The 12,348-nt window shown below is 35.6% G+C and overlaps 1 protein-coding gene across 2 annotated transcripts in view; it reads right to left on the bottom strand.

Moving 5' to 3' along the window:
* Positions 1 to 12,348, bottom strand: part of SUGCT (succinyl-CoA:glutarate-CoA transferase) — a 313,857-nt gene that overhangs the window by 262,856 nt on the left and 38,653 nt on the right. For both annotated transcript variants that reach the window (XM_059849784.1, XM_059849776.1), the window contains 2 exons: positions 11,362 to 11,453; positions 4,558 to 4,701 (listed from right to left, as the gene is read on the bottom strand). In XM_059849784.1, coding sequence (XP_059705767.1) covers positions 4,558 to 4,701; positions 11,362 to 11,453 — 236 coding nt within the window. The remainder of the gene's footprint in view (positions 1 to 4,557; positions 4,702 to 11,361; positions 11,454 to 12,348) is intronic.

Below are 12,348 nucleotides of genomic sequence, written 5' to 3'. Positions count from 1 at the left end.
TTAATTCAAATTTTGTTATTTTTCCATATGAGAGCTATACAGTGAAAAAAATGACATCTCCATACAGCACTTGCTCAATTTTGTATTATGATGGAGATTAAGAATTCTATGTTTTGCAAAGATGATGCTTTATAAGCTTGTAAAAAACCCTTATTCAAACCATACCCAAAAACAAGACAACTGTGTAACAGTCCTCATAGCTGGCCTCCAAAATCACCAGAAGCAATAACCTCTAAAAGAGATGATTTTTCTTTTGGTATTTTGGTATTCATTCAACTCATGACTCTCAGCAAGTGGAGAAGCAACAAGATAAGAGTCAAGACAGCTGAGCAGTATTAAAGTTCCAAGACTGATATTTCCACCGAACTTACTTCTCAGGGATTCTATGATGCCTTATATGTCCTATAGGCAGTATTAATAACCCCTACACTCAATAATTGGAAAAAGACATGCCATGAAAGCCCTGAATAGACAGCACTGAAAGTACCTTAAATACATAAGCCTTCAACAGAATCATCATGGGAAAATGTGAGGCAGAAACAAAAACTAATAGCTTCTAACCCTCATCATTCCCTCAGTAAACCAGCTGTTTAATTAAGAACAAAAATGAAATAAAGAAAATAATTTATACCAATTTTCTAGGTTTTTCTAGAGTCATTTCAACATTTTAAGAAGATATTTGCTATGGCAAATACCAATTAAAACATAGTAATTAGAAGCAGAGAAGTGTCTGATGAACAACCATACTATACAAACAATATTAACCATATTTCTCTCTCAGTGGAATCTGGGAAAAAATATATTCAAAATTGCAGAAATGTTATATGTAAAATATTTCTTGCAGACTTTTAATACAAATAAAACCAACTTATTAGAGTATTTGTTGGAGCCTGGTCATAATTAAATACAGGAAGGATATTAAAACGTCCAAGAGATTTTTTTTAAGCCACAACAGAAGAAAAGGCACAATTGCATAATTGGAACCAAATCCAAACCCCACTTCCTTCTTATTTACCAGTATCATCCTAAAGGACACTATTTAGATGCTGGAAGATCTGGAGCTTCCAACTGTGAATCATTTAAAAGTCAAAAATTTCAAAGGAATTGTATGACACAGGTTAAAAGTTTATAGATGAGAGATATAGAAAGTTTCTGCTCACTACAAAACAACATCCTAAGAGGTACCATATCTCTTGTCAAATAAAAATATGCTAGAATCCTATTTTGTTGTGGGTAAAGAAATCTTCTTTCGTAGTAATAAGCAGAACTTAAAACACAGAATTTGAAAGAAAGATACGTATTTTAAGATATTCTAAAAGTAACTTTTGTTCAGAGAACAGGGTCTCGTAATTTGGCTCTACACAGATAACAAATATGAAACTAACTTGCCAGGCAGTGAGATAGTTCTTTAAAAAGTTTTGGATCAGTTTTGTTGGCAGCTGAATTCAGTTCAATGCTCCTTGTTATTTGCATGTCTGTGCAGGAAATTAGTATCAAAAGCATTTTCCAGCCCTCCCCTCCACAAAAAATAAAGAAATTTAAATCCTTTTGCATTTCTGCAAGGCATGCAGAAAAGTGATAGTGCAGACACAGATTTAGATTTTGGACATTTAGATGCTAAGTTTTCTGTATAAAACAAACCAAACTGTTTACAAGATTTTCTAATTACCGGAGTGTCTCAACCCCTGGGGTTTTTATTCCTTTGTGACACCGTCAAAGTCATCAACACTGAACAATGAATATGTATTGGCCAGGTTCACAATTTTCAGTTCAGTTGAAGGGATGAACAAAAGATCCAATCACACTACTATATTAGCTCAGTGTATGAAATGCTGGCAAAACCAAGAAGTTTCATACAAGACCCTGCTGTCAAAACCTATAAATAGGATGGTTCAGTACACATAGTAGATTCCTTTTTTCTCATTAAAAATTACCACACTTCAGCAAAAGTCTTGCTGAAGGAAAAGTTATCAAGATGTCTTTGTTTGACCTCTAGATCCTACCGTTTAACAACACCAAAAAGAACCTAATAAACTGGCAGTCTAAAACTTTAGGTTCCTTATTTTTTTGGCAGTATCCATGCGAAACTTCAAAAAATTCTTCTTTTTAAACATTCATCACACCAGAAAAAGCCAGCTTTAGATACCTAGTTGGGAGGTAAAACCAAAATCTTTTTAGAAACATGTATCTTTAAAGACCCCAATCACATCACAGTAATTGCATAACTTCATTTAAAAAACTCATTATCATCAGAAGTATTGCAAGAGTATTTTATTTATTTACATTAATTTTCAGATTTTTACTTCTCTTTCTTAGTAGAGACACTCCCCCTAAAGACTTGTAAGTAACCACCAGTCTTACAAAAATAAAGAAAATTAACTAAGAAACTAGATGTTCTGAGAGAGACTCAGCTGCCACTTATGTTTTGCTTCATTCATTTTAACGCATCTTTTTAATGGGATTAATCACATGTTTTTATTTTTTTTACTTTAGAACCTCATCCATAAATACTTCTTCCAATTTAATAGATGTTCTCATTACAGTCTTGGGCCAACACCCTAAAGTTAATTTGGACTGAAGCAACAGGATCATCTGGAACAAAAGAGCTGCTTTCTAAATAACACCTTTTATCCATATTCTGTTCCAATATACCAAATTATTTAAATTTCATTTACCCAACACTGAAGTAAATAAAAGCATTTCTTTTTCACTGAGAATGTGAATTTATGGAATTACTTCTTAATAACTTTTAGATAATGACAATTTGATAATGAGCAGGGAAGAGGTTACTGTTTAAAAAAACCTAAAAAATGAATAAGCTTTTCCTTGACTATTTAGAACAGCTTCAACTAATCATGTAGAAGACAAGCACCATGTGACATGCTTTGTTCACCAACATCTATTCAGGTCTTCAATCTATTCCTAGTGTATGCTAGTGAGTGGCCTAAAGGATGATGATGTGCAACTTCAGATGGAAATTTTGAAATATAACACTTATGTGCATAGACAAATCTACCTTAATCAAGGAAAAATATTATAAAGACAAACAAGACAGCAAAATAAGCAAGTTACAAAAACATCTAACTTCAACTCTTCTTGCTTTCAGCATTTGATAAAATATTGAATGATAATCAAGAAGACTTCATTAAAAAAAAAAAAAAGCCAAAAACCAGTAGAACAAGGAATTAAGCACAAACACCCCTCCCAGAATTACTCTGGAAATCAATAAAAATTATCAGAAGTATTTTTATAAAATTAGAAATTAAAAAGATCAAGGAGCAGCTGCCATAATATATGACACTGCAATACCTTTAACATAAAACCCCCTCTACATCCACATATATACAAAATATTTAATAAGCATTTAATACACATTTTAAACATTTTCCAAACTGGTTTTTTTCTAAACATTTTTCCAATACCGAGACAACATTTGCAAATATATTTAAGTATAATTAAGTTCAGTTCTTACAAACATTTGTTCTGAAATAAATGAGAAGTTCTTTATTGATTCAAGCAAAGATTTCCCCTCCTTTGTGATTTCAATTGTTATTCAGACAAAAGCAGTAGGCACTAAAACAAGAGCAAACTCAAACTCAATCATTAGTCTCAATCATTGCTACCATACAATGATATAAGTGTCCAACCTCTTGCTCACACCTGAGCCAACTTTTAGCACAATGGGCACTGTCATTTCTCAACTGTACTGACAGCTATAACGTGAAGAAAAATACAATTAAATTAGAATGAAAACAATAGAGCTCTATAGTTGCTTTAATTAGGACTGCATAAAATTTTGATGTACATTTTAAAATGAAAACAAAAATTCCTCTGTACCATGCGCCCAGTTGGTACCAGCAAGTACCTACATCAGCAAGACAACATATCATATGATCATATGCAGCTCATATCAATGCCACCTGCTTTTTAGACATCATAAATCACTGCACCAGTGGTGTTCAAATATTCAAAGAAGAAAGTTAAAATTCTCATTATATGCATTATATGTAGTACATGCTATATCTTTCATGAACAAAACAATTTTGCCTTTAATGCCTAGGAAAAATGCTGCATCTTCAACCTTACTTCATTCTTTTAACTCCCAGAGCCAAAAGGCAGACCTCCTGGATTACATTACTTTGAAACTTGGGTGATACTTTAATACTCTGGGTGACTTTGCACAAGATATTCAGTCGCCCTAAAAGTAACGTGACCCAGTGCCAAAGCCTTCCTTTCAACATTGATTTCACCATTAGGCTTGTCTGTCTCCAGCTACTGCAACTGTGGATGGAGTAATCTCAGTGGTATTATAAACCTTGTTTTCACAGAACATGGCAGTCCTTTGCAAAAAGTGAAAATCAAACTTAGTGCAGTATAACAATAACCAAGTCATATAAAATGGTCACTACCAGAGTGGCAGGTTAAGAGAATGATCACTAATGTCATTATTAGTGCTGTCATTAGTTATACTAACTAATGCACTTTAATTTATATGCAAATAGTATTCTTAGGTTCAAACATCTATACAACAAAAAGCAAATTTTTTACAACTCCTACCTGAGTTGACAGGAGGTTGCAGTCAATGTGTAGTCCTTTTCCTGTCTTATACCTCTGAAGTAAACCAGCCATAACTGCTCCATATGTATACAACCCCGTAGCAAGGTCTGTCATTGCTACTCCTGATCTAACTGGCTCACTATCCTAAAGAAAAAGAAAACACCCCAAAATGAAACAAGACAAACAAACAAAGCAATAAACAAAGAAAAAATTAAAAGCAGAGAAGCAAGCAGAGACAATACAATTGTGCAGGGTTGGGATCTTATTGGCATGACAAGGACATGGTGGGATGACTCCTGTGACTGGAGTGTTGGAATGGAGGGATATAGGCTCTTTAGGACAGACAGGCAAAGGAGACAAGGAGGCAGTGTTTCCATCTATGTCAACGACCAGCTGGAGCACATGGAGTTTCACTGGGGATGGATGAAGAGCTGACTGAGATCACAGGGAGGGCAGTTGCAGCTAACATTATAATCCTGCTACACACACCCATCCATGGAGATGGAGTGGATGGGGCCCTCAACAGACAGATTGCAGTGGCCTCACATTCACAAACCCTGGTCCTCCTGACGGGCTTCAGCCACCCCAATATCTGTTGGAAAGACAACAACATAGAACCATGTGCCGTAGGAAAAGAACAAGTTCAAGACCGTCTAGGGAACCTGAAGGTGCATAAGCCCATTGGACTTGATGAAACACATCTGCAGGACCCAAGGGATTTGGCAGTGGGAATGGCTAAGACACTACTCATCATATTTGAGAAGACATAGCAGTCCTAGGAAATTCCCACTGACTGGCAAAAGGGAGACATAACCCCCATTTTAAAAGGGTAAAAAAGAAGACCCAGAGAACCATGTGCTCACCAGTCTCTTCTTACTATCCAGCAGGCTTATGGAGCAGATTCTCCTGGATGCTATTCTAAGAGACATGGAAATGAGCAGGTGATTTGTGACAGCCAACATGGCTTCACTATGAGCAAATTGTGCCTGACAAATTTAGTGGCCTTCTATGATGGGGTTACAGCTGTAGTAGGTCTGGGAAAAGTGACTGATGTCACCTACTTGGTTTTGTGCAAAGCATTTGACACCATCCCACACGACATGCTTGTCTCTAAACCAAGGCACTTGGTAGATAAGGAATTGGTTGGATGGTTGCACTCAGTTGCAGCTAGTGCAAGAAATTAGTATCTTTGAGTGACCTGATGTATAAAAACTACCACTGAAAACCAGGTATTCTTGCAGCATGTACACAAAACTGCCACTTTGTGATGCCACATACTGGAATCATGAAGGATTTGTTATGCAACTTTTTGTCCCTAATAACATAATGCTTCAACTCACCGATGCAAAAAGAAAAGAGATAATGTTAGAGACAAGAGAAGCTAGTGAAGGCTGAATTTTATTATGTCTAGAAGCTAAAGGCCTAAACAATTTCTACAGTAAGCTGACACAGCTGCCTGTCTGTTTAAAAGGCAGAATCATATTGCTTCATTTTTCTCACTCCCTTTTTTCTCTCCTCCTCAGTCCCTCCCCAGGTGAAAGCTCAGTTTTATATTTTCCACTATAGAAACTCCAGGCTTCTAGTAAGAAAACAAACACAAATTTCTGTTTACACATGCAAATTCATGACCTTCTGAGTGAAGACATTGAAAAGTTGTTTGTTCAAATATCTTTTTTGTGTATGTCATCCCTTTTCTAGCATCAAGGGAAGAACCTTCATGTTACATCATGTGTTTCAGAACTTCTGTAATCATTGGCATGATATATGTACACATTGAAATCAATGGCAAAATGAACTTCTAATTTCAGCCCAGCTAGGCTTGTATTGTAGTGCATCTTATGAAAGATTCTCCATTTCCTACTTTGAAAAGTTTGAGTCAGATGATCAGATTATCATAGAAGTTCCCTATTTTGAAGTCTTACTTTTTGTTACTTTGGGGGGTTTTTTTTAAGTTTTTGAACTGCGAAGAAAAATAGCAGAGCAAAGCTAATGAGACTCTTCCAGAGTTCTGGCACACAAGTTAGCCTACCACAAGACAACTTAAAATCATTACAATTGATAAATAATAACTGTTTGTCATTAAATTGACTAACAATTACTAAATTGACTAAAAATCTGTATAAAATATAGCAAAACTAAAAAAAAAAACAAAGTTACTCGCATCCAAACTACAGCAAGGATTATTCTGTGACTATCTATAGCCAAGATATCCATAGGATGATATATAAACTACACAATACCTTTCATTACATTCACAGTGTTGAGAAGAAACCAAAAATACTTTAGATTTTACAAACAGATGTGCTGCAACATTCTTAGTTTGAAAACACTGTGCACTGTTTCCAGAGTGTCATTAATTTAAGGAGAACATTACATTTTGAAGATGAAGAAATTGGGATTATTTTAATAGGTTGTTATATGAACTCCAGAACCTTCCTCATCAAGTACTAAACTATCAATGTTTAAAAGAAAATATTTCCTTTGCCTCAGTAAAAAGTTCAGCTTTATTTCTAAAAATACTCTCACAATTTCCCCTCAGAGAACACTCCTACAAATTCTAGCACTATACCGCTATGTTACTTTTAACATGTTTGCTTTGTTTTATCGTAACACTCCATAACCTATAATTCTGAACCAGTTCACACAATTTCTAGCCATCCTTGGTCTTTCTACCAAGACTCAAGGTGAGCTGCCACGTCTCACCATTTAATCAGGTTCAATCAGCTCCTGTGCCATAAACCAGTTTTCTGTGGCAGGATACACAGGTGTAAGTACTGTGGAATGGTGTCATTCAGGCTTTATCACTATCCTGCAGAACAAGGGATGTGAAGTTGCTTTACATGAAGGATAAAGTTAGAGAAATAACCTTCCTTTAGACAAAGCTTCTGCTAGCATAGCAGTACTTTTGTGTAGCTAACTTTATACCATTTACCTGGGCAAAGTAAGGATCTATACAGTATCTTTTATTCAAGCAAGTTATTTCAAAAGTGACAAACACCTCCACCCCTGCCAGACAAATATTATTTTATTGTTCTGGTAGGAAGAGCAAATGTAGCACTAGCCAGGGAGAATGTGTCTTAAGCAAACAAAGCCTCAAGGGCTGGCTTGGACTCTAAATTAGGTGCAGCATCAGGAGCTGCCCTTTCCTCATTTGAAAGGATAAAGATTCATATCAGTTAAGCAGGCCTTTTGTTTTTAAATCACTGTGCTTTGCTATTGCACAATCTTATAGTTTACACTTTTATTCCTAATTTTTGCTGTTTGCTAAATTCCTTACAATTTGTTGACATATTCTCGCCCAGATATAGCCACAACATGTTTCAGAAACTTCCTTTCCTGAGGTATCTTTTTTTGTCTTTTGACATAATTTCTCTTCCCAAACTTACATCAGTAATACAAAAATCATCCATTTTAAATGAAAATTGTTTTGAAATGACATGCTTAAGAAAAACATTCTAAGTCCAATAGCTTTAGAGATGTGAAATAATTGCTGAAGCTAATATGAACCAGCAATGGCTGTGTTTTTCAACAGCTCTGAGCTATATATACCATGTGTATTCTTTTATAACACTTTCTCTGGTACTAAACTGAAGAATGGCATCCCTGGATTGCAGATTAAATGCTGTCTCATATTCAGTAAAACAAAAATGTTTTTTCCTCAAGAAAGAATATACCACTATAAAGGTACTTCAAGTATTGAAGACCACATGTAATAATCCACTAGGAGATGGAAGGGGATTTGTAACCAAACTGGGCTTTAATAAATTTCAAGTTATTGTTTTGATGAATCATAGAAATTCCAATTAGAATTTCAAATTTCACAGGTGTGATACACTTCTAATACACAAGCAATCAATTACATCTGTAAGAGCTTGCAGGTTTCTGTACACAAAACCTTTATTTAAAGACAATATTCCACTGTGCTTGTGTTTGTACAATCAGCAAAAACAACACTAGCACAAATGCAGTTGTTTGGGCCAATATTCTTGCAATATTGCAGAAGTTATAGCTTAGTTTCAAGGTTTGGAATATCATTCAGAGGTATTTCAAAGTTATTACCATTAAGTGATGCTAGGAAAAGAAAATATAAACAAAAGCAATCTGTTCTTTTCTTTTTATAGGCAGGAATATATACTGCTGTTGGATTATACATTTTTGTATATGAAAGATACTGGACAAAATTTTAGTACCCTGTTATTAAATTCTTTCTAAGGAACCGTAAATATGTATACATCAACATAAATATGTATACCTCAACATTCAACACCTCAGTCATGTATGTAGATGCTTTTTTGCTGCTTGCTCAGATTCATTCAATTTGTCTGCTGCATCAGCTGATGCCTCTAAGACCATCCTGCAAGAACATTCAATGGTTTGTTCACCAAAGGGATGTTTCCAAAGAGCACTGTTGCACTGATGACTCATTATCTATAGCTACTGCAATTAAATGCAAAACCAACACCACCTGTTATAACTTTTCCATTTTTTTCATTTCCAGTTTATAAGAGGGGCATTTTCTATTTTATTCTTAAAAAAAAAAACCAGACACTAGTCTGCCTATTCAAATGAACTTATTATTTTTATCACATTAATTCCACATTATCTAGTCAACAAATAATTTAAGCTTTATTTAAAAAAAAACAGCATGAAATTCTGTTTTCTTTTTTCTTCTTTTTCTTTGGCCACTTTTCTACATGTTGACTGAAACAAGGTTTTCTACTTTTGTTCAGACTTAGTTTTGTGAAATTTTAAACATGATTCTGTCACATGAACATAAATGTTTAAGAAATGGAAGATTTTATTATTAATAATAATACTTCACTATTTTAAAGTTACTTTCCAACAAGCATGTGATTTTACAGCCACTTGGATAAGTTTTCACTACAACTAAAAGCACTTTTTTTTTTTTTTTGGAGTCAGTGACTACTTAAGTCTTTGAAACAATACTGACCATCTATACATCCAAAAATGAGGAAATACTACATAAACAACATCAAATAAAGAAAAATAAGCAAATTTTTGCATGCTCATTTTAATCATGGGAAAGAGTGACTAAGTTTGAATGGATTCTTAGAAGCCCTCAGTGAACAAAGCTGTTACTGACAGTGACTAAATGATTCCTATGATTGCATTACCTCAAGGCTTGGTGAGGTGAACATCTGGTTTTCCAGTGTAGACCTTAACACAATCTTTTAATAAAATCCATCTTCATAACAGCCACTGAGGACTACTATTTTCATAATATAACTTGCATGCAGTATAGCAGTTATTTATTCTGGCAGTTAATTCAGTATAGGAGTTATTTATTCTGGCATTCACATATCATTGAAAAGCTGTACAAAAGTCCTGTGTTTTTCTGTCTTTCTATCTACCTTTCTTTATTCATGTTGTACTAACAACATCTGCCCCTTTCAAACAGCTTGTATACCCTTTCAATTTTGATTGGTGTATTTTGAGGTGTGCATGAAGTTTCTGGCATTGTATTGGAAGCATTAACCTCCATTCTAAAGACACAAGGTTAAATTTACTTACACTACAGTTACTGTGATCAGTCATTGCTTAGTGCACATGCACATTATATATTTGAAGAGAAGTACCTGTAAGAACTGCACTCAATTCCATGTCTTCTCATGTTCTGAGATGGGACATCCTGTGAGTACATACCAATAACACAGCAGAAATGGACAGCCTCAGGAAACTAGGCACAAGATGTTTCAGCTTACTCAGTCAAAAAATGCTTGATTTTGGCTTTTTTCCCTAATAAAAAGGACAACTCTGGTAACAATAGTTGCCAGAAGTACAAACTTCTGATGTTTGCCATTGTTCTCAGTAGAAAACAAGTCTATTGGCAGAGTGTCAACCCTACAATAGAGTTGCATCCAGATCATGTGGCTAGGTTTCAACAACGTACTCAAACATGAACAGCTGACATGTAGTACAGAAACTTCATGAATTCCTTGTTTACCTAGAACATGCAAGTACTGTACTCACAAGACCTGTGCTACTGCTTCCAGAGTACCAGAAGCACCCCCACACTAGAACAGTATCTAGCACGTATAATGCATAGAACAGACTTGTAACACTACCTCACTTGAAAAGGAACATTTCAGGACCACATTCCCTGCATCTGTAGGTGATTCAAGACAGCTTAATTAAGTGCTTATTTGACCAGCATTTTTCTGAGGTGAAGACACATGTTCTGTGTACCTCTAGAATTCAGATCCTAAATTACTGTTATGCTTCCTGCACTGCCACAGCTAACAAAGATCTTGGGAATAGGCAGCACATAAAGCTTTTCCAGAAATGCATGGCATCTTTCTGCCTATTTGTAGGCAGAATGATTGAAAACCACCCAGCTTTTGTCAGATAGCTATCTAGCTAGCTTCACAATTCCCACTTTTACAAAGGGAATATCAATATCCAAGCATCAGTGAGACTTCACATCATAGATATGGTTCTATCATCCAGCTGTCAACAATGTGTCTACCACAGCTCTTGAAGTGACGTACAAGTGACTATTAAGAGGGCAGCATACATTGCCAATTTATTCACTGGAGATTTAGGGCTTTTCTTTTTTCTTTAATTTTCTGTTTCTTGAGCATTTTTCTTTACAAGCCTGGAGTGACATAGCTGAAGTATACAAGTACTATTATTTTCTTAGATTCCCAGAGATGAGACCTCTTGCTGGACTCAGGAGGGTTTGCATAACAGATGTGTTACCATTAGGCTGACATGTTCCATGCAGCAGCCAGTTTTGGTACACAGCACAAAGACTCTATGAAATTTTTAAGTTGTGCACCATACCTCATGCCCTGTGATATGCATGAGACCAGAAACAGCAGCAGCAATGGAATCATATCCACCTCTCTGAACCACTGGACCAGTCTGACCATAACCTAAAAGAAAAACAGAACAACTAGTAATTCAATCTAGGACAAACACAACTTAAGCTATTACTGCTCCTCAGCTTTTTTTAACAAGCTGCCCAGACTGTACAATCAATGAACACTACTGTATTCTGTTTATTTCTGCACATTTCTAAGAGTAAAGTTGGATTTATCCTCTGTGGTTTGAGGATGTGTTTGATCTTAATTCTAGACAGACTTGTATCCCTGCTATGTTTCATTCCTTTTGGATAAAATTTCCTTTTTAATTCACTGTGTCAGCTGAGGTTGGACTCAGATGTTATTTCAGAGAATCTACAGTACCTTTACAGGCTTACAACTGATGTCCAACAGGGCCCATCTTGCCTGTGTTATCTCCACTCTGCCATAAGGATACCTTCAATACCCCAAAAAATCATGACACATTGATTGTTCCCCCGTCATTTTTGTTACTTTATTCCATATCTAAACAGAGCTACCTTCAAAACAAACATTGTTTAGAAAGGTGGCAAGGCCTTAGCAAGTACGTACAATCTGTCTGCCAAGAGTTAACACCAATGAAGTTCAAAATACTGAGAACTTTCACTGAACTACCTAAATACAGTTTTGTTCAGCTGTATAATTAACTTAAACAGCTGTAGACAGAAGGATGCCGCCTTACCTCCCTTTGCTATAGTCATCATGTTCTTCCAACAACAATCATAAAATCTTCCAGGTGAGGAGGTCATGCACAAGAAACTGAGGAGGTCACTGGAACCAGTAACCACCATCACAGAGGGGTGAAGTCAACAGGGAAGGAGCAACATATTTGATTGATGGTTTCTATTAGTTCTAATAATGGCAGAGCCCTCAATAATCAGATCTAAGGGCAGATTTAAGAGGAAGCACATTCAAAGCTATTTAAGTG

This window comes from Haemorhous mexicanus, chromosome 1 (genome assembly GCF_027477595.1).
Source record: "Haemorhous mexicanus isolate bHaeMex1 chromosome 1, bHaeMex1.pri, whole genome shotgun sequence".
Classification (NCBI taxonomy): Eukaryota; Metazoa; Chordata; class Aves; order Passeriformes; family Fringillidae; genus Haemorhous; species Haemorhous mexicanus.
The sequence above is the reverse complement of the archived record's forward strand: the minus strand, read 5'-3'. Positions and strand labels throughout refer to the sequence as shown.